The 21,315-nt window shown below is 52.7% G+C and overlaps 1 protein-coding gene across 1 annotated transcript; it reads right to left on the bottom strand.

The window, feature by feature from the left end:
* Positions 1-843: 843 nt before the first annotated feature.
* IL4 (interleukin 4) lies at positions 844-4,519 on the bottom strand. The gene is made up of 4 exons (XM_064521248.1): positions 4,385-4,519; positions 4,048-4,095; positions 1,454-1,585; positions 844-1,034 (listed from the first exon to the last, which is right to left on the bottom strand). The coding sequence occupies exons 1-4, from the start codon at positions 4,517-4,519 to the stop codon at positions 933-935; spliced, it is 417 nt and encodes a 138-aa protein (XP_064377318.1). The 3' UTR covers positions 844-932.
* Between the last annotated feature and the right edge of the window lie 16,796 nt (positions 4,520-21,315).

Here is a 21,315-nt window from a genome sequence, read left to right as displayed (position 1 = left end):
GTACTGAGGGCCTGCTTAGCTAAGGACTCCCTAAACCCAGTGCTAATTGCAGCTTGTCAGAATTGGCATCTCCCTTCTAAGCGTTAGCACACATTTCTGAGCTGATTGTGTGAGAAAGTAGGTCCTAGTCTTAGGCCCTGTTTGTGGCCAGCCTTCTCCCAGGTGGCCACAGCTGGCTTCTCTTGGGCTTTCTGTCTGCTTGATCCTGGTCTCTTTGTGGTAGTATAAGCTAGGTTACATAGCAGGACAAATTCCTCCTTCCTGCAGCTCGGGACTCCTTCCTTCACCCAGGCCATTCACATGTCTTGCAGCTTACATCACAAAATAACAAAATCCTGTGAGCTTTCTTTTCTGACTTGATAGTTTAAGAACTCCTAACTTCTAAGGCCCCAGTTGCCCAGTACCTATAGACAATTGTAGCTGCTCAGTTCTCTGGTGCCAGCACTGACTGTGTGCACCACAGTATCAAACCTAGTCACAAACTCGTCCCTATCCACCAAAGTGGACAGAAAATGCCCATCCTTTCCTCCCTGCCCTGCAGTTTCCCTCTTCTGCGGTCACCCTGTCCTCCTGATTCTGGACTAGCCTCAGTCCCAGCTTTGGCTACCTTCCTCTTGGACCCTTTGCAACTCCCTGGGTCTGTATGAGGCCTCCAGATTTGCAGCTTTCCTGGGTCCCGCAAGGGATGCGGTGGGGAGGGAGGTGAGAGAGCAGAGCATGTGTCAGGGAAGCAGGGGCTTCCTTGCAGTCTTGTGCTGCGAGCTCCATCTGACACCTTGGAGCTCCCAGAGGCACTCATGCTGTACAGATGCTGGCCAAGAAACATATGCAATGTTAGCAAACTTAGTCCAAAAATACTTTTATTTAAAAATAGATATAAATAATCTCTGAAAATACAGTGTCATTATAGTAGGAAACAAGGTGTTTTCACTTCAGATTGTATTGTCTTTTGCTAGTTGTTGGTGGACTTTGTTTAGGTCCAGTAGAAAATCTTTCAGTGAAGTAGTGTTGCCTGCTGCCACTGGACAGGGGGCCTGTAATAGGGAAAAAAAGACAATAGGACCATTAATATGCTTGCTGAGGGATTTGACTGACTAGCATGGTCTTGACTACTAACTGGTGGCAAGGTAGAGACCTTTACGGAGCCGCTGTGAAGAGGATGAGTGGTGCAGAGCTGTGAAATGCTGAGTAATTCACCAAAAGTGCAGTGTGCTCAAAACTGAGAGTTGTTGAAAAGGAGCAGAATCCAAGCAAATAGCAAAATGCCTGCCTGAGCTGCATTTGTGAAATTCCCATGAAAGCGAAAATGGTGATGAAGGGAAAAGTTAAATGTGCAGGAAGGTGTGAAACACCAGGGCTGTATGGCCTGGTTTGGTTTCTATTGCAGTGGAAGATCCGAGCTGAGATCCTGTGGGGCTGAGAGCTGCGGATGCTGCACGGCGGAGCGCCTTACCTCGAAGACTGTGCTCGTCCTTCTTACAAGGTGGCGTAGGTTAAGGGAAACACCTTCTAGCTGCCTGTGGCAGCTCTGGCCCTCCAGAGCAACTGTTGCAGCTTTGCATAAGATCTCAACTTCGTCTTCTTTCTGGAAGAAGATAAATGTGGCTTTTATAGACACTTCCCAGGGAATAAGACTACATGGACATGTAGTACAGACACAGTTTCATTAGCAGTAGATTAAAACAGCGCAAATCATCCTCTTCCATTCTGAACGGCAGGCGGTGAGTACAGCCCTTGATGTCAAAACCTAGCCTAAAGCTTCCTGGGGGGGGTGTGTGTGTGTGTGTGTGCGCACATGTAGGTTGCTCCTGTCTGCTGGCCTGCAATTCCTGGGCTCTGGAGCCAAGAAGGAGGGTGCTGCCGTGCATCAGCTGTTGTGGAAAAAAGTCGAGACGAAGCTCAGCGCCAGAGGTGAGCATCCATGTGTTTTGTCATGAGTGCTGCAGGAATGAATGTCCTCCCTTTCCCAGCTCCCCCAGGGGCACTACAGCAGCAGACCCTGTGCTGTGAGAAGCTTTTTTCCTTTGAGGTCCTGGACAGATAAACCTGCCTCACCTATCGTTGGGTGCTCAGAGGCAAGGCTTGGCTTTGTGCAGCCTGTAGCTGCAGGTGGTGGCTCCGTGCAGCTGGCCAGATGGGCTGTGCATGTGCTGCCCCACAGTGAGCATCCTTGCTGCTGGTGTGGGTGCAAATGGGTGGTAGGCTAGCAGATTTCTCTGCCTTACTTCCCATACAAGAATAACAAAAAGTCTATAGAAAGAGTTATTTCCTTCAAGTGCTTTGAATTGATGAAGTTCCCTACCAGCATTGTCAAAGATGAGGTAATAAGAAAAAGTGCCTTCAATAGTTTAAAAAAAAAACAAAACAAAAAAAACCCCCACACAGCTATTCAGTTTTCTTCTCTGCTAGGACATTTCAAATGCAGTTGTTTTCTAGAAATGAGAATTAGATGACGGCTATGTTTGGTCAGATTTCTTCAGCTTTCACCCAGATGACACCTTTAAGCAATCTGCCAGCCTGTTCTCCCTGCGGCTCTTGCTAGCTACTTCATTCCTTAGTCTCGCTGCTTGCGTGCCTCTCGGGGCCGTGCGCGGGACAGCGGAGAGCATCTCGTGTCTCACACTGTGGCTAGCTGCTGGAGACGGTACTTACTGAGTTTAGGGATGTGGAGCGTGATGCTGTGTGTAAGGCTTTTTGGTTTTTTTTCCTTTCTGCCTGTTGATGGCATCCAGCTGGACATGAAAAGACTGGTTTGTTAGCTCGTTCTGCACCTTTGGGAGCACAGCAGCGTCTGAGGATGTCAGGTAGCACGGCAGGTTACTGGCAGCTGTTACCTGAGCCATCCAGGTGTTTGTCCTAGAGGAAGTGGTTATCTATGCTACTAAAAGATAAAGGGAATCTCTCACAACACAGTGCAGAGGTGCCAAGCTGGAGAGTGCGATGACTCTAAGTACAGGCAGACTTTAGGAGAAGTGTCCCCTTGCTGCATCAAGGTTGCCTGCTCTGCCCCTGCTCTGCTCTCCCTCCAGACAGCCCGTCGGGACCTTGGCTGTCCCCCTTTTCCCTCCGTCTCTGCGCCGTGTTGCTGGTCAGAGCTGTCCGCTGCCTTGCTGAGAGCCTGCCCCGCTCGACTGCCCAGGGGAGGGAGGCCAGGCCACGTGGGGCCGGGGCCCCTCGGCACCCCCCGCCCCTGCAGCAGGAGGCTCGAGCATCGGCTTTCTGTGAAAACAGGAACTGTAGTGCCGGGGAGCTTGGCTTAGGCAGCAATTTTCAGAGCAGAAATAGGCTGTTTTATCTTCTATTAGATCTTCTGCTAGCTAAAGAGCCTTCCTTCAGATAAGTGGGGCTAAAGAGGGATAATATGTCTAACCAGAACTTGAGATGCAGTGATAGGCATGTGTGGGTGGGTGTGACAGTGTGAGACAGCTCCAAGGCAAAGGAAGAATTTCCTCTCTTCCTTTTTGAAAAGCTTAAAAAAAAAAAAGCTGCTAAAATAAATGCCTGTTCCTGCATGGCTCCCTGATCTCCATCTTCCCCGGGAGCTAGGTGGGCCGGGTTACCCCAGGCGCGGCTGGGAACACAAGCTGCTACCAGCGTTTAGCACTAGCTGCTTTGGGCTGAGAGTGGGGTGTGCGTGTGGAAAGGAGAAAGCAGCGCGGGAGCTCCTTCCGTCCCCGGGCTGGGGCATCCCGCCCGTGCCAGACCCCAGCGTGACCAGCGGTCGCTGGCAGACGCTGCCGCGGCTGGGGAGAGCCTCGTGGAAGGGCTGTGCCGGAGCGGCGAGGACTGGCACTTGCATGACCTGTCTCTCGTGCTGAACTTCTCCAGCAAAGCAATAAGCAGGCATGTTCACTACCATCCTTTGGGGATTGGTGATGGGTTTTGGTTTTAATCCAGCCCCCCTTAGAAGAAGAGGGAGACAAGGCTTCAATTCTGCATTCTTGTTGCCCCTGTGCTTTCCCTTGGCCTCAAGTAGAGCCTCTCCCAAATACCTATAACGACCATTTATTGTTTCTGAACAAAGATGACGGAGTTTTTCTTTCTTACCTTACGATCTGCAAAAATATTTGTCACGTTCATCTCGTCACAGGAAACCTTTATCAAGGAACGAAACAGAGGAGAAATAAGAGTCAAGAAATCGGTAGCTTGGATCCACCCTGACATGCGTGTTTGTGCTCCTTCCCCCCCGCCCCACCCAAGGCGCTCGGCTCACCTCGGGGCATTACGAAGAGACGCAATGTGGTTTGCTAAGGCGAGCTGTTGGTATGGCACTGCTAGCTCAGCCCCTTTTTTTGACTCAGCATTGCTTTTACTGAGCCTGGCGCGAAGCAATCCATCCCTCCCATCGGTCAGCGAAAGGCTGAGCCGTGCAAGTAATACGTACGTTCATCCTTATGATATCCTGCAGCAGCCTGATGTTCTCGTTCAGAAAGTTTGAGCTCTTCAGCAGTGCGGCCTTGTGGCTGTGGCAGGCTAACAAACAGAAGAAGGTTAGCAGGACTGGGAACTTAATGCTCATGGCCTGCTTATGTTAAACCACCTCACTTCACAATTTCTGGATATTTGGGTGATCTGTACCTGTATGTGCTTTTCTGGAAGGAACATCTCTATTTATGGCTGTAAAATTGCTGAACCCATGGGAAAAAGTTATTGTTCCTTTATCTGCACTTTCCAAAGTTGTTACTATCCAATTAGGACAACAGTTTTTTGTAAAAGTCAAGATTTTCTTCTGATCTTGCATTACGTTTCAACATAGGAAATTTCCACCCTTCAGATAACACTGGTAGGAGTCAGGTCACGTAGAAAGAAAAGGTATGTAAACTACTCAGTTATGTCTTCTCCATTTCTCTGCATTCCAAGGCTTTTTCTAAAATGTGAGATTAAAGTGTATCAAGTCCAAATTAGGACCATGGATCTGACAGCAGTTAAATAACGGAGCTTCACTTTGTCTCTAAATACCCTGTGCGTTCTTCTATTGCTCGGTTGTCATTTCATTTGAATATCTCCAAATCATGCAAAGCGTTGTTCATCTGCATACCATTTTCTGTCTACAATGTTATCTTAACCTGCGCCCGGAGAGAAACGGAAAGCTGCGGTGCGGTGCCATGGCTGGGGCCCTCACCTGCAGCATGGGAAACTTCTTTGGTAGAAACGGGCTGCAACCATCTTTCCTGGGCGGTGTGGATTTACGGAAACCAGGGGCTCTCCTGGCCAAATGGGCTCCCCGAAAGAGATAGCGTGAAACTGCCCTTGTGAAGGGACGTGCAGGGACCTAGGTGTGAGGCAGCGAGCAGCTCGGAGCTAACGAGGGATCGTGGTCCTGTGCGTACCCAGCCCTGCAGCCTGCGATGCCCGGGGAGGTCAGATGCTTGCACAGTGCAATGGGGTTGTGTGACTCTATGTTCCACCATCAGATACTCAAGGACCTGGAGGCCGCCCTGGTGCTTCCTACCTGATTTGTGAAAGACGAACACAATGGTCTCTGCTGGCACCATCAACCAGTGCTGCCTCAGGAAATAACACTGAGAAATTAGCTGAGCTGGGAAAGTTTGGAGTTTTGTAATAACTAATAGGTATTTTTCTAACTCAAATAGCAACTTGCAATCAGATGCTTGATAAGCGTTTGAGAGTACTTTATTAATCCAGGAGCAGCCAGACTGAGAGTAATTTTGTTTGTCTAATTATGAAATGCCCCAGATGAAGTTAGTGCCACTGACTCAGAAAGACCTTTGAAAGGGATTTGCCACCGGAATGCTGCGAGGTTTCCTACTTGCATCTTTCTTGATGGAAAGTAGATAAGCGCGTGTGTTACAGCTCGGCAGGAGACTGCTGCCGTGTCAGTGTTTCTGTTGATCGCGGGGACGGAGATGGGGTTGAGCTGTACCAGTTGCCGTTTGCTGTGCTCCCGGCAGGGCAGGTACAGGCAGACAGGGCCGGGCAAGCGCTGTGCCTGGAGCACCACGTTTGCAAGGTGAGAGCAGGGCAGTAGTTGTGCAAATTGCAGCCCTGTGGGGTGATGGACCTTTGCTGGTACCCCAGGGGCTCCCTGGCCAGGATAAGCTGAGCTCAGGCAGATTAAACAGCAGGAGAGAGGGAAGCTGCCGCCCACCTGGCTGGGCGCTGGGGAAGCCCTTGTTCAGCTGCGTCTCGGGACCAGGCTCAGCCCTGGGAGCCGAGACGACCAAAGCCCCGTTAGCGCGGTGCGGGAGGGGATGGCGTGTTTCTTGGGGCAACCGGAGAGTCTGTCCTGAGATGGCTCATGGAAAGACGGTCCACGGCCAAAGTGGATGACATCGAGAAGGGGCCTGAGGTGCTGGTGCTCCCCGTGCCGGGCTGTGGGCACGGGCCGGTCGGTGCTCTGCAGGTGCTGCACGCCTGGTGTGCACACAGTAATTTCCCTGGTGATTGCAGTGGAAAGCTCTGAAGCTGGAATGTACCTCTCTGCTAAATTAACAGAAAAATGTAACCTTTAAACTAGCTGGGTTGAATCACAATGGAAACCTGCATCACTTGTGCAGCAGCAAAGTCATCTGTGAAAAAGTAATTCCCGCGCTCTTTCCTGCCTGTGGGATGCAGCAGATAAGACCGACGGCCGAGAGCCCCGGGCCCTGGCGCAGCCTCCGTCTCTACCGTACGCGCTCGGCGCTGCCGGCCCCGACCCACCGCGTGTCCCGATGCAGCCGAGTTTCATTCCTAGGCTCGGGCACTGACAGGGAGCTACGAGCCCAGAGCGGGGAGGAGCTGCTGCCTCAGCCTGCTCTTGCAGGTGACCACATACAGTGTGTGCCCCTTAGTGAATTAATTGAGCTCCCTTCTTAACCCAGGGATGGCCATCTGATCCAGCCCCTTCATCCTACCTGGCCCTCCCTTCCAGGTGTCCAGGGCCCTCCTCTAGTTATTAGTCTGTATTTATTCATGACAATTTACACACATTTGTGTTTGTGATAATATTACCCTTTAGCATAAATTTGTTTTCATCTCTCTTGTAAGTACTCTTTCTTCCTTCACTTTCCTCTCGCTGAGGGGTGAGAGCAGGAGCTCTGCTCCTTCTCAGCCTTTATTTTGCTGGGATAAATTTACTGGAATTCTTATTTCCCTGTGTAAGGTGGGCAGAGAGGAGCTGCATGGCCTCTGCTCTTTCGCGGTGCGGCTCACCTCTCTGGGCGTTGAAAGGCTCATGTCCCCGTCAGGCTAATTCACTGTATAAAATCTTAATCACCTTGACCTTCCTCCTCTCTCCTGGAAGCCCTTCATCTGAAATGTCAGAAGGTGCATGACCTTTTTACAGCCCCACTGAAGAGTACAGAAAGCACTTTTTTTTCTCCTTATTCCAGCTGATAAATGCACGTGGTAAAACATGACAGCACCACCTCCCACGTGGGAGCTGAACCGCAAGTGCAAGCAACGTGCTGCTGGTGTTTTATGAAAGGGTTAATATTTTGAACAGGAGTAGTCCTAGCACCTCCAGTCAAAAAAAAATGCAAGCCTGAGCCAGTGCTGCCCCTTTCGTACCCCTTTTCCTCCGTGCCTGAGGGTTAGCATCTTGTAGTCCTCCAAGCAATTCCTGTCTCGGTGTGAGGGAGATGGGAATTACACTGGGAGCTTCAGCCAGGAGAGCTGGGCTGAGGTGTCCCAGGTTTCTTCCTCCTGATATAAACAAGAATTTCCATCCTTTGAACTTGCAAGCTCAGCGCGTAGGGCAGTTGCACAAGATGTTATAGATGCAGGTTGCCACGCCATCGTAGCCTTGCTTGGAACACGGATTTGAAACCAGGTTCGTGTGTTTCAAGGCATACGTGCCCGCACGCCGTGGACGCAGTGGGCTCCTTGGTGGCATCGGCTGGTCCCTGGGTGCGGATTCCCTGCAGCCCAGGGCTCCCGGGGAGAGCTGCGGCCACCGCTCCGTCGGCTCAGCCATCTCAGGCTGAAACGACTCAAGGACAGCAGCCGAGGAAGATCTGAAAGCGGCTGCCTCAACATTGGCCAAGGCCTAGGAAGGAAGCGGTCGGATTCCCAGGAGGGGTTTGAAGGAGCTTTCAGCATCTGCGGGTTAACGCCCCGAGGCAGAGGTGGGCCCGGTGGGGGCTGTCCACTGCGGTTTGTGAAAGGGTAGAGGATTATAGGCGTAACAAACTGCCCAGGGTAAATTCAGGCTGGAAATGGATGAAAGTGTCTGGCAATTACAGGGTGATGTTCTGAAGTTTCCACTGAAGCAGAGAAGAGGGGTGTCTTTGTGTTTATGTGTTGCTTGCCGCAGCTGATATTGCTGCTGCTAATGCCTTGCATTTGTCTGGAGTAAATTCAGAGGCTGGGATTAACACCCCATCACACACATTTGTAAAAGCCCGTTTCCTGCACCTGAATGGTGCCTGTCCCGTGAGCCAGTCTCTGCCGCATCCCTAACGTCACCCGTCTGCTCAACGCACCTCCCCTTAGAGCACTGCAGCTTTTCTGCCCTCTCCTCCTGTCTCTGCCTTCTCTGACTCATGTTCTTGTCTTCTGTCCTTCTCTCATGCTCCTGTTTCACTCCCAGGATCACCCCGAACCACAGTCCCTTCCCTGTATCGCTTTCCTTTATGATGGCCCCACTGCACAAGACCATCTCCCAGATGAGGTCTCTCATCCAACATCTTCTAGCTGTTCCCCTCACCTCGTATTTTCCCAACTCCAGGTCCCCAACCCTGTCCTCTTTCTTGACCCTTTGCATTTCTGTAATCTCCTCTCTCCCTTTCTCCAAAGGCTGGTACCATGGAGCAGGTAGGACTACTGACACGACCACGGGTCGCGTTGCAAGCCCGGGACCGTCACCGGCCCGTGGAGAGCACCGGCGGCTGAGCTGCCTTCGCGGCGCCAGCCATCGCGATCAGGAGCTTGGCTAGTTGGTGCCTTCTGTTTTCTTCAAAACTCGTCCTCATAGAGGACTTTGTAAGTTTGCTATTTATTGCACCAAGAAATACTGGTCTTTCTCTCTTTCCCCCTTGCCTGATGCCAACAGAACAAGGAGACGGGACCTTGGCATTTTTAATTAGCTTCTCAAAATAAGAAAAAGGGGAATCAACAGCATAAACCACTGACTCGGAGAACATCATTCGTAGTTTATTGCTTAAGCCCGGAGACAGTTTTACAGTATCAGTGCAAAGTTGACATGAAAAAATATTAAGATATCCAGATACATGATAATTTGAATATATTAACTCTGTTGTAATACAAATATTTTAAATATATGGAAGAACAATAAATTATGAGTCAGCACACGTTCATTTGTTGTCTTGGAAAGGCAATTAGGCAATAACATTTCCCTAAGAACGAGGTAGCAGTATTTTAAATATGGACTACATTTCACAGAATTGCTATTGTATAAGTTAAAAATAAAACACCTATTCTGAATATTGGCTTTGTCTTTTCCTTTGATCCCAACTGAAGAAAAGCATATGTTCAAATGATTTCTACAGTTAGGACTTTTTGGTCTTGAATCTTTATATTATGTGATATAAAAATAAGTTATTTAAATAAAATACAATAATAAATAAACTCTAGCAATAAGATGCCATGGAGCAGCCATTAGATGGAAAGTTGTCCTACAAACTGTCAATTGGTTTATACAGTCCTAGTCTTCGCTATTAATAATTTAAAAGCCCACTGACAATATAGAAGACATAATAAAAGTTACGTTAAAAATTAGATAAGACGGATATGAAATCTCCCTCCCCTCGCCTTCCCCCCGCTCCCTCCCCCCCGTTTGCTCCTCTGCGCGGCTGTTGCACTTCCTCAGCTTGGAGACCGGGGCTGGGATCACCAGCTGCCCGGGGGCAGCAACCTGCCCGCTGCCTGCATGGGCTGCTAGAGCAAGCTGCGGGTGAACATGCTTCATTTCAGCCTAGATTTTGATCTCTTTAGGACGAGAAGATAATTATGAATAAACCTCACTTCATTAAAGCGGAACAGGAAGCAGATAATTTGGTTTTGCTTTTGCTAGGCTCTGCATGGGCAGGTGAACGAGGAAAGAGGCAGCGGTGGTCACGGCAGCGCTGCTGCAGGAAGCTGTAAGCGTGTAGTTAGGCGTCCTTCCACGTAGCAAGGGCTTGGGGAGATGAGGCTTTGCGTGTTATTTGGCCTGATCTCTCGGCATTTGGCTTGCCCGGATAGCCGATATTGCAGCAAGGACAGATACTGTCTGCAATACCGATGCGTGAAGGCGATGCTGAGCTCTTCTGTTTGCTCAGGGGTTTCACGCAGCCCTTCGTGGGCTGAAGCACAGCGGCTGGAGGAGGGAGTATGGGATCTGGTGGCACGAAATCTTCCGGGCAAGCGAGACGCCAGCACCTGCCGATCAGCTGCTGCTGCCATGGTTTCACATCTTCTCATGCAGAGGCTGAACATGTCACGAAAGAGCCCTCGGGCTTTAGGCTTGGGCTGTGCAAGAGGACCTCTCCTGCGAGAGGCCCTGCGTGCGTCGCGGGAGGAGCAGCTCAGCGCACCTGGTCGGCTTTGCAGGCAGGCAGGACCGTGTCAGAGCTGAGGAAGTGCAACCACGCGACGAGGAGCTCAGCAACTCTACAAAACACACTTTAAGAACTACCAGAGCTAGGATCTGTTGCTTCGAAACCGCCGGCTGCGTGTTTTACTGGGAGCAGCAGTCTTCCCACTTGGCGGAGGACGTGGAGAGGCGGCGGTACATCCCCTGGGTGAAGTTCCCCAGCTCCGGCAAGAAATTCCTCAGGTAGATCTCGTTCTCGCTGCTCAGGGAGCAGCTCTGAGGAAGGGGACACGTAACGGCGTTAGAGCTCATAGCAGCATTTAAAAGCTTAAAAAACCCAGCCAGCCAGCGAACCAGCCAGAGCAGCTGTTTTGTTTCCGTTGCATTCGTCTCCCAAACTTAATCATCACGCAAAGTCAGTTCTGTGAAATACCATCTCGGCGGCAGAAGTGCCCGTGAGCTGCTCTCACCCTGCTCTAGCACCTGGCTGAGCGCAAGATTATTTGCTGTTTAAAGTGCAGTGTATAAAAGAAATATTTCCAGGGAGTTGCTTTCAGTTTAGTGTTGTGAGGCTGCTGACCCCAGAGGCCGGGAATTTTTCCTTTTTTGGAGAGGATTGGTGGGAAAAATATCCCGCAGCAGCAGGGCCCTCGTGGCTGGCGGTGGCCTTGCAGCTCCTGCCAGCCGGGCTCGGGGGCTCGAGGCCGAAGGTGGCACCGAGCTGGGGCAGGGACGCGGGGCCCCGGCAGAGATGGGCTGGCACGCGGCACCGGGCAGCTCTGCCAAGCTGCCTGCCCAGCTCTAGCCCTCATGGAAGATAATCCGTGTCCCTAGGCCAGCTTAACTCTGCCAGCCCTGACCTTAAACCTGGCACAAGTTCAATGCACAAGAGTCCTGCAGCAAAGTTAAGGGAGATCAGTGTGAAATGTCACCGTGGCTCTTTGCTAACAGCGATGCAAAGGGAGCGCGCGAGCAGGGACAGGGACACGCACGGCCACCAGCCACTCACCGTGCCGCCGCGCAGGCTCTGCAGGTTGGCGACGAGCGGCTCGTAGTCCTTGCATTTGGTGACTTTGAGGAGAGCCGCTGCAGCCTGGCACAGCAGCTCCTGCTCCGACAGCTGTTGAGCACCAAGACGACATGCAAAAACTGTTAGACCCACGTAGCTGCTTTAGATCGACGTTACTCGCCTGACTTCTTGGGATTGATGGCAGATTGCACAACGACTTCCTACGCTCTTATCATTTTACTTGCCCTTCATTCAGTCTTTTAATCTTAGCCATAAATGACTCAATCCCACTGCTATGCACCCAAGCTAACACGCTATCTAACTGGAGAGCCGTTCCAGCGCGACACAGTCGCAGACGCTGGTCGTGCCCACACACGCTGGTAGGGCATGAGATGAAAAGCCTGCCGAAAGTGGACAAGACTGGAGGCAGGCAGCTCAGTGGCTTTAGCTATCTAAATTTGTACTAAAAGTTAGTTATAGCTGATCAGTTCCCGCTTGGTGACTAAGAACAAGACCTCTGTCGCGTGGTCTGCGTGCAATGGCAGCGACAGCTCTGGTTGTGCCCCTATTGATTATAAACGCTTATTTTTGTGTGTGTCTCCACGTCACGCTTTACCTTTCGATCTGTGAAGACGACCTGTGCCACCCGGGTGTCGTTGCAGGGAATCTGGAGAAGGGAGGCAAGCAGAGGCGTCACATCGGGAGCTTCCCCGGCCGAAGACGCCGAACAAGACCGGCTGCCGGCAGCGGCCGTCGGAGCGGGGCCGGCGCCGCGTTTCGGGGCACGGGCTCCCCTCGCTCGCCGGCGCTTCCCCCGTCCCGTCCCGAAGATGGGAGACGCCGGAGCATCCCAGAGCCAGCAGCGCAAAGCCGGTTTTGGCAAACCGGCCCAAAATTGGCCCCGTAGGGAAAGGGGACGTGGCATCGCGCCTGCCGGCCGCGGCGGGGCTGCCCCCGCTCCCGCACCCCAGCCCTCTGCGGTGACATAGCACCTCGCTCCTGCTAGCCCTGGTCCCCAGCACCAGCGAAAAGCAGGGCCAAAACCCAGGCTATCCCCCCAAAATAACGGCAGCTGGGAAAGAGGCCGCAGCGTGCCCCGTGCCCGGGAGCGGCAGCCGGCGACCTGGGGCTCGCCTGCAGGTTTGAGTGACCCCCTTGCTGACGCCCCGAGAAGAAGAAAGGCCGCGAGCACCACGGCCAAAACTGCGTGTCGTTGACTGCCGGCTGTTGGAAACCATCAGCACGTTCCTCCGAGCCGCGAGGAAGCAACACCCTCGGGTGCGGCGGTAGTTACCTGTGCTCCTGCGTTGAGCTGCTGGATGCGGTGGGTGATCTCCGACAGCTTTAGCTTGGGAGAGGTGGTTGTCGGTGGTCTGGAAGAAATCAAATCTATCAGAGAGAGGAGAGCAAAAGCAGTCTTCAGCGGCGTGAACATCCTGCCTCGCCTGGTGAGAGCTCGTCGGTGCCCGGGGAGCCTTGGTGGCGAGGGCCTCACTGGCTCGCTGCTTGGCAGAGCATTATTTTTATAGTGCAGGCAAGGAAAGACACCGCCATGGACTACCAAATATAGGTGTCTTCCTGTTCTGATGGGGCGATACGGTGCGAAGTGGCAGTCTCCCCAAAGAAGGTCATTATGTAATGATAATTGCAAAGGCTTCTCCCCCTCAACCAGCCTTATCTTTTCTTTGCCTGCCTAGCAGATCCTAATCAGCTAATCGATCGATTAAGAGGTATTGAAATGAGAAATTGGGGGTTTCTAGTTAATGGCATGTTTGCTAGTGACGGCGTTGGTGATGTGCTGGAGAGGGAATGCCGCGGATGCGTTGCACGACGGATTGCAGGGCGGCGCGGGGAGGAAAGCGCTGCGGACGGCCCCGGGACCAAGGCCCTGTCCCCTGAATTTGGAGATCGTTTTTTGAGCTGCCACGGAGCAATGTTGGAGCATCCCTCGGGCTCATTGCGGGGGGGCTGCAGTTGCTGCCGGGGCCGGTGCAAAACCGCAGCAGGTCCCGGGGCTTTGGGGAGCTGCATCGCCCACCGGCCCCGGCCGCATCTGCGGGACCCCCAGGCATCGCCCCGGGTAAAAGCTGCTGGATCAGGAATAACTGAGCCATGTGCACGAAAAAATTCACATCCTTTGGCCGTACCGGCAGCAGGCGCGAGTGTGCTCCAGTAGCCAAAATCAGATCTGCGAGAAGAAGAAACCTCAGAATTTTTATCAAGATGTTAAACATCTGCAAAGAAACAAAAAAAGCCCTCTTGCACAGAAGGGGAGGGGATTTTCTGGGGTGTGGGTGTTTGGTTAACCAGCCCTGGCGCTGCTCGGCAGCACGTACCCCCCCGGCCGGCGCCGGTGCCCCCGCGGGCGGCTGCTCGGCGGGATGCGCCGACCGGGGCCCCGGTGCCAGCGGCGGCTGCGCAGGTCGCACCGGGCGAAAGAGCTGCGTCGATGCCTCTTGCCATTGCTGCACTTTGTTTTTAGGGGGAATGTTGTGGGGGAAAAATTCGATGTGCCAAAATTGCTTCTTTCCGCCCCAAATTGGTCAATGCATCCTTTCAAGCGCTGTTGCCGGAGCCCTGGTTCCCATGTGGTGCCGCGGCCCCGGGCGAGCGCCTGTCCCGCACCGGCGTCCGCTGCACTGCCTGTTTGCAGAATGTTTGGTTTGTTTTAAAAAAATTGCAGGAAAGTTCAATTTTCACAAATTTCTGTTTGCTTTTCTTTAATGTCAGTAAAGCGAGGGTGCGGCATAGTCTGAACAAGCATTCAGGTTTGCATTTCAAATAAACGTCTTCTCATTTGAACGCATCATTTTTATATTAGAAAATACAACATTAACACGGCAGAAGAGGGCTGAGGCGTTCCCGGTTTATTGACATCAGCTGCTTCTATGAGCCTGAAAAATGCTGTTTTCCTGGAAGCTCAAAAAAGACAGTAGCAAAGCCCAGTCACTGGATTTCCCACAAAATAGCGATGCTAGATCAGAGCTGGGATGGGGGGGGCCTGCGAGTTTTCCATGAAAATCAGTGGGAGGAAAGTGCAGGAGCTGGAGTGTTTGCAGGGTACGCTTCCCTCCGGGATTAAGGGGAGCCGGGGATGGGAAAAGCTGATGTGCGAGTGGGGCGGCCCTCGGGGCAACAGCAGAAAGGGGGCCAAAGCTGGCTGCAGTGCAGGGAAGGGTCTTGCGTGGGGGAGCTGCTTCCCGCACCGCGGTGGCATCCGCATCCTGGCCAGTGCCCGTGCTGGAGCATCCCCGCGCTGGAGCATCCCTGCCTGAGCATCTCCACACAGGAGCATCTCCACACGGGAGCATCCCTGCCTGAGCATCTCCACACGGGAGCATCCTCACGCTGGAGCATCCTCACGCTGGAGCATCCCTGCCGGAGCATCCCTGCATGGGCGCATCCCTTCTCGGGCACATCCCTGCGCAGGAGCATCCCCATGCCACAGCTGGTGGTGATGGCAGGGCACAAACCCAGGTGTCACCGGGCTTGGTGACATCCGCTACCCGTGAAAGAGCCTGTTCTGCTCACGGGGGTGATGCCAGGTGGGAGGTGCCCGGTGTCCGTGCGGGTCCGGGCCGCGGTGCCTAGCAGGTACCAGAGACACCAGCACAAGCATCAGGAAAACGCTGGCGTCAGAGGAGAGGTGCAGAAAATGCGGCTGCTGCTGCCTGCTTTCCAAGCAGATCCAGGCGGACGGGCAAGGCGGCTCGCTGCGGGGGTCGGGGGGGTCCCTGCTGCCGGGTGCCGGCGCACGGGCCGGCTCCAGGCACTGCCGCCAGCACCGAAGCACCCCGTGCAAGGGGTTTTCTTGGGCTTCCAGGAAAACAGTGTTTTTAGGCTAATTGATACAAGTTTCAGCAATTTTGATGCATCTCCTCCTGCAGCCATCCGTGTGGTCCAGCGCATGGTGTAACTGGGGCGATAGGATGTTCACTGCTCTTTTATCCTTTCTGAGCACTAGTTTTTTTGACAACCACCTACTTGTTTCCAATCCTATTACAACAATTTGAAAGAAATCCTCATCAAGAAGCCAAAAAAAAATCTCTTTTTCCAGGCTGCTTGCTTACAGGTGCTGGTCCTTGCTTTTAGACGCTGGTGTAGGAGTTAAATAAAACATTTTATAACATGGAGAAAGCCCAAATGTGGGTCACCGTGTAATGTCTCGCATCAGCACATGCAGTATCTCTTGCATCAGTGGCTGGGTTTACAACCTGGTCGCGTTTGAGCACGGCTTGGAAAGGCGGCAGCTCCAGCCCGCGCCTGCCGCCTCCGAGCCCGGCGCGCTAGAGAGGCACCAAAAGCAAAACGGATATATGCATTTTTTTCTCTGCATAAGCTAAGTTACACGGAATAGGATGAAGCAGGATTAAGGAGAATTTGCATCACATTTCCCGACGCTGTGCTCTTGCGATAGAAGCGGCGAGGCGCTGGCTGCTGGCAGCCGCCCAGGGGGTAGTAAACAAACCGTCATACTGAAATAGATGAGCAGCGATAGTTAGTGTGACATTTAGATGCTAACAAAGTTGCATGGAGACATTAAATGATTAAGCTTTCGAAAGCATCATCTGTATTTATTGATTCAGTCTGTTGTGTTTGTTTGTAGATAATCACCTCTCTCCCTTTTTTTATTTATTTTTAATTTTTAGAGAATGCGAAAGCTTTTTACCTACAGTCATGCATGCAGGAAGACAAGGGAACTTCCAGACTAGAAGCTTTGGCAAACATTTGCTCATAGACGAAACACGGTCGCTCTGCAAGTCACTATTTTATCTATCTCAGGCAAGTCAGAAAATAATTTGGGGAGCAAAGAAGAGTTTTCATCCTCTGAATGTTTAAATGCACAAAGCGCTTTGGGCAAAGCTGCTTCCTCGGCAGCATTCGCTGAGCAGCTGCCACATCGCTGGTTGTGCTCCGTAACTCACACTAAAGCCATCACAACTTCACGGCTTTGGTTTTCTGCCATTAGTGTAAATAATGTCCAGTTAGAAACAGACTCGGTTTCCCTGTTCAGACATGAACGTGTTTAAGGCCATTTCTCTAGTTAAAGGGTTTGTCACCCTGCTGCCTAAGTGCAGATAATGAAACCAAAAATAGTTTATGTTGCTGAAGACATAAATGATGGGGTAATGCAAAGGGGAGATGATTTTTGGTTCGTCCGACCATACGAAATCACTTAGAAATGCCTTAGTTTCTCAGCACACTTGGTGCACTAAGGAAGGCTGCTTAGTGCTTGCTGCTCTTCCTCCCCACCTGGTCCAAGTCATCGTATTTCTGTGATCACTAAACTGTGATCGCAGAATGGTTGAGGTTGGCAGGGACCTTCTGGCGATCATCTGGTCGTATTGCCCAGGATTGTGTCCGCATGGCTTTTTGAATGTCTCCAAGGAAGGAGCCTCCACAGCGTCTCTGGGCAACCTGGTCCCGTGCTCTGTCACCCTCATGTTCAGACGGCTCTTGCTGTGTTTCGGTTTGTGCCCGTTGCCTCTCGTCCTGTCGCTGGGCACCGCTGAGAAGAGTCTGGCCCCATCCTCTGGACACCCTCCCTTCAGATACTTACACACATTGATAAGATCTTCCTAATGCACCTCAGGATACCTTTGGCCTTCTTGGCTGCAAGGGCAGTTGCTGTCTCGTGGTTGACTCACTGTCCACGAGGACTCCCAGGTCCTTCTCCACAGAGCTGCTTTCCAGCAGGTCAGCCTCCAACATGTCCTGGTGCCTGGGGTTATTCCTCCCCAGGTGCAGGGCCCTGCCCTTGCCTTTGGTGAGCTTCATGAGGTTCCTCCCTGCCCACCTCTCCAGCCTGTCCAGGTCCCTCTCAACGGCAGCACAGCCCTCTGGGGTACCAGCCACTCCTCCCGGTTCTGTATCATCGGCAGACTGGCTGAGGAGGCACTCTGTGCCTTCATCCAGGTCACCGATGAATAAGTTGACCGGTACTGGACCCAGTATTGATCACTGGGGGACACCACTAGCTACAGGCCTCCAACTAGACTCTGCGCCACCGAGCACAACCCTCTGAGCTCGGCCATTCAGCCGGTTCTTGACCCACCTCGCCGTCTGCTCATTTAGCCCACGCTTCCTGAGCTTGCCTACAAAGACGTCGTGGGAGACGGTGTCGAAAGCCTTGCTGACGTCAAGGCAGACAACATCGACTGCTCTCCCCTCAACTACCCCGCCAGTCCTCCCATCATAGAAGGCTATCAGATAGGTTGGTTAAGCATGATTTCCCCTTGGTGAATCCACTCTGACTACTCCTGGTCACCTTCTTATTCTTCACATGCTTAGATATGGCATCCAGGATGAGCTGTTCTATCATTTATCCAGGGATTGAGGTGAGGCTGACTGGCCTGCAGTTCCCTGGGTCCTCTTTCTTGCCCTTCTTGAAGACTGGAGTGACATCAGCCTTCTTCCAGGCCTCAGGCACCTCTCCTGCTCGCCAGGTCCTTTCAAAGATGATGGAGAGTGGTCTAGCAATGATGTCCATGAGCTCCATCAGCGCTCGTGGGTGCGTCCCATCAGGGCCCACGGACTTGTGGATGTCCAGTTTGCCTAAAGGGTCGCTAACCTGATCCTCCGCAACCAAGGGAAAGTCTTCCTTTCTCCAGACTTTCTCCCTGGTCTCCAGGGGCTGGGATTCCTGAGGCTGGTCTTAGCAGTAAAGACTGAAGCAAAGGCGGCACTCGGTGTCTCTGCCCTCTCTACGGGGTTCGTCACCAGGGTCCTGGCCCCATTTGGTAGCGTTGTCTTGAGCAGGAGCTGCTCCTCAGTAGTTATTGCTAACAAAGAGAGGGGAAAAGGGTGCTACAGAATGAGGAGCTTCACATTTGTTTTGTTTACCCTACTCTTGACTCAGCCAGCATCGTCCCCACTCCTTCGGCCGTCTCTGGTCCTGGTGTGGCCCGAGGAAGCTGGTAGCACACGGCAGCGGTGGGCACCAGCTTGCGCAGTGCCGCTCAGCCCCTCCAGCCTCCGACCCAGCCGTGGAGGACAAGGAGCAGAACAAACCTGCATCACCGTGGCTAATTTTGCTTGGGTGACCCATGGTGGCACCTGCGGCCTGAGCCCGGCCCGTGCGGCGTCCCTGGCTCGGGTGGCAGCCGGCTGAGCTCCCCCAGCCCCAAACCCCTCTCGGCTGCGCGGACAGGCGTGAAACCCAGCTGATGCCTTTCCTGGGCCGAGTTACCGAGGAAGGGGGAAAAAAAACCAGTGGAAGGGCCGGAGAAGGAGGGGACTGAAGCAGCTGCTGAAATCTGCCGCTGCCAGCCGGGGTCGGGCAGAGCCGGGGCTCGGTATCCTCCCACCAGCACCGGCCGGGGGAACCGCTTAGGGACGGGGATAAGGCCGAGCCTAAGGATATTTTCCCATTTTTGTGGCCAGCAGTGAGTCAGGGTTGCCTGAGGCAGCAGGTTCACCAGCCCGCGAGCTGCGACGGGCACGGAGGAATCCAGCCCATCAGTTTGCAGAGGCCGGTTTGAGGCCCGTGCGCCCGGCGGTGCCTCCTTGCCTTTCCACCCCGGGGTTTCGTCCTCCGCCGCGGTGACGCCCCGGCGAGGCCGCGCGCCCGGCGTCGGCGCAGGACGGCCCCACGGGGCAGGAAATCGCCGGCAGCGCCGGGATCCCCTTGACGCAGCGCCGGGGGTGGCTGACTGCGCCGATCGCTAACTGCGCCCGTTTCCTGTGGGTAGCGCGGAGGAAAGGGGCAGAGCCGGCAGCGCCGGAGCGCGGCGGCCCCCCCGGCCGCGGCAATCTCTGTCTGAGCACTGCCGCGCTCGGCGCACGTCAGCGTCCCGCTTGGCGGGCGGGCGGGGGGTTGGACCCAGTTTTAGCCTAACTCTCCCCACGGTGCCCATGAGCAGTGGAAGCTTGTGGAAATATTTCTAATCTCTCCTACATTTGGTTCAGCGGAGACACGACCGCAGCTATTTCCCCGTCTCCAGCCCAGGGGACGGCTGCAGTGAGTCCCTTTTCCGTACTGTTATCCATAAAGCAGGACTCTGGGATGATGCTTCCCACTTATGTGAGCGAAGAGGGATTATTCATACGGCAGTTGTGAAAAAAATCATTATGTGGCTTCGTTTTATTTTAATACTGGCACTTTACATATGAGAGGTAACAGTTTCCCACTGGACTTTCTATTCTTTTCCACGTTTTGGCAAAAAGTTTAATTCCCAAGGTTGAAGATAGAAATAAACCTCCTTGCAGTCAGGGAAGGGAGTAGCAGGGCTGACCTGGGCAAAAATACACCTGCAGCGTTTTCGGGAGGACTTTCAAACCATGGCTCTAACTTGAAAAAATAATAACGCATGGAATTCGTAGGGGCAATGGGAGCTGGAGCTGGAGATAACGTAACTCCTCATGAGCCCAGCTCTGTGTGTCATGCTAGAATTAACAGGTGGTATAGGAAATTTTGAAAATTCAAAGTCGATTTTTTCTGTTGATTTTATCTTTAAGAAAATTCCCCTTCAGGAAGTAGTACTAGAGTCAGTGAAGCTTCTTTGCTAAAACTGCAGACGTAATGCATGTTAGCAGCATTTTCCTCTGTCCTCGCTCTCCCCCTCCCCCCCGCTCGGCTCTAACCGCCTTTTCGGGAGTTCGGTGAAAGGGCGCAGCAGCCACGTAGTCCCAGCCGTTCATTGACCTTTGAGCGGCGTACCTGGTGACGGGGGGGCAACTGCGATCCCTTACATTTTTAGAAAATTCGGGTGGAAATACTCATTTCAAGTGCTCAGTTTCTGAGCACCTACTAAGAAACCTACTGCCAAGTCCACGCGCTTCTCTGGTCGCGTACAAGGCTCAAGAACCTTAAAGATGAAGAGTTAGACCCAGCATCCTGCCTTCATTTTTCACACCGTTTTTATTTTTGGTGCAGATTTTTTCTAGACTGTGGTGCCCGTGGCACTACTTATAAAGTGAAGAGCTCTCCAGGGGCAGGAAGGAGCCGCAGCCGGGCTCCCTGCGGCTCCAGAAAGCCAAGCGAAGGCCTCAGCGCCGCGTCGCGATGGCCAGGTCCAGCCGGGCTCCTCTGGCATCGCAGCAGGACGCAGGCCAGGCCCTGTCCATGGTGCTTAGCCTGCCGCCACCGGGGCACGCCTGGGCCCCGTCCTCGCCACCGCGGCAGCTTTACCAACAGTCCTACTACTGCCCGGTGACCATGACCTCGCTTGCTGTTGGAAACCACCCTTAGTCACTGGGGAAATGCATGAAAAAGGGATTCCCTCATTCCTGTGCAATAGGAAGGCAGGGTGCAACGTTCCCCGGCTCATTCCTTTTTGTTTTCCAAAGAAAAAATGTTCTGAAGAATAACTTTTTTTCACAGTGGTTTAAAGATTTTTCCTTGGGAACCGAGCTTTGGTGATAGACTGTCTGCTAGGACATAGAGAGCTGTAAGACCAGCTCCCCTTTGTGGACTTGCACCTACAATCCAAGGCAGAATAGGTGCCCCCATACTTGGTTACCAAGTAACATAAGCCCAGAAACTGCATCTATCTATCAGGGTTTGCCTGACTTCAGAGGTGACATGGTGCTGAGATGTCTCATCTGACCTCTCAGGACTTGTAATAACCAGATCCTCCGCATTTTGAAGTGTGCCGTCACTGTTGGCTTTCTGCTGCAATTCTAATTATCACAACTCCCTATTTGACATACAAAATAAGACTCCAGGGCATTTTTCGTATCATTTTTACAGAACTTGATTATCTTACGTAGGATAACAGTATGACCTCAAGTGCTCTAGATTTTCATATAACTTCCATAAATGTCATCACCTTAAAGTGACAGATAGGTAGATGACATTTCTGTCACCTTTAAGCAAACAGGGTTGCCC

The sequence above is a fragment of the Dromaius novaehollandiae genome, chromosome 15 (assembly GCF_036370855.1).
Source record: "Dromaius novaehollandiae isolate bDroNov1 chromosome 15, bDroNov1.hap1, whole genome shotgun sequence".
Lineage (NCBI taxonomy): Eukaryota > Metazoa > Chordata > Aves > Casuariiformes > Dromaiidae > Dromaius > Dromaius novaehollandiae.
Note: the sequence above shows the minus strand (reverse complement) of the source record. Positions and strands in the feature narration are given on the sequence as shown.

Excerpts from the sequence above, each read along its gene's own strand:
- IL4 (XM_064521248.1), bottom strand. The coding sequence starts at position 4,519 with ATGAGCATTAAGTTCCCAGTCCTGCTAACCTTCTTCTGTTTGTTAGCC. Across the intron at positions 4,096-4,384 it reads AGGATATCATAAGGATGAAC|GTTTCCTGTGACGAGATGAA; the intron begins GTACGTATTACT and ends TCCTTGATAAAG. Across the intron at positions 1,035-1,453 it reads GGACGAGCACAGTCTTCGAG|GCCCCCTGTCCAGTGGCAGC; the intron begins GTAAGGCGCTCC and ends TCCCTATTACAG.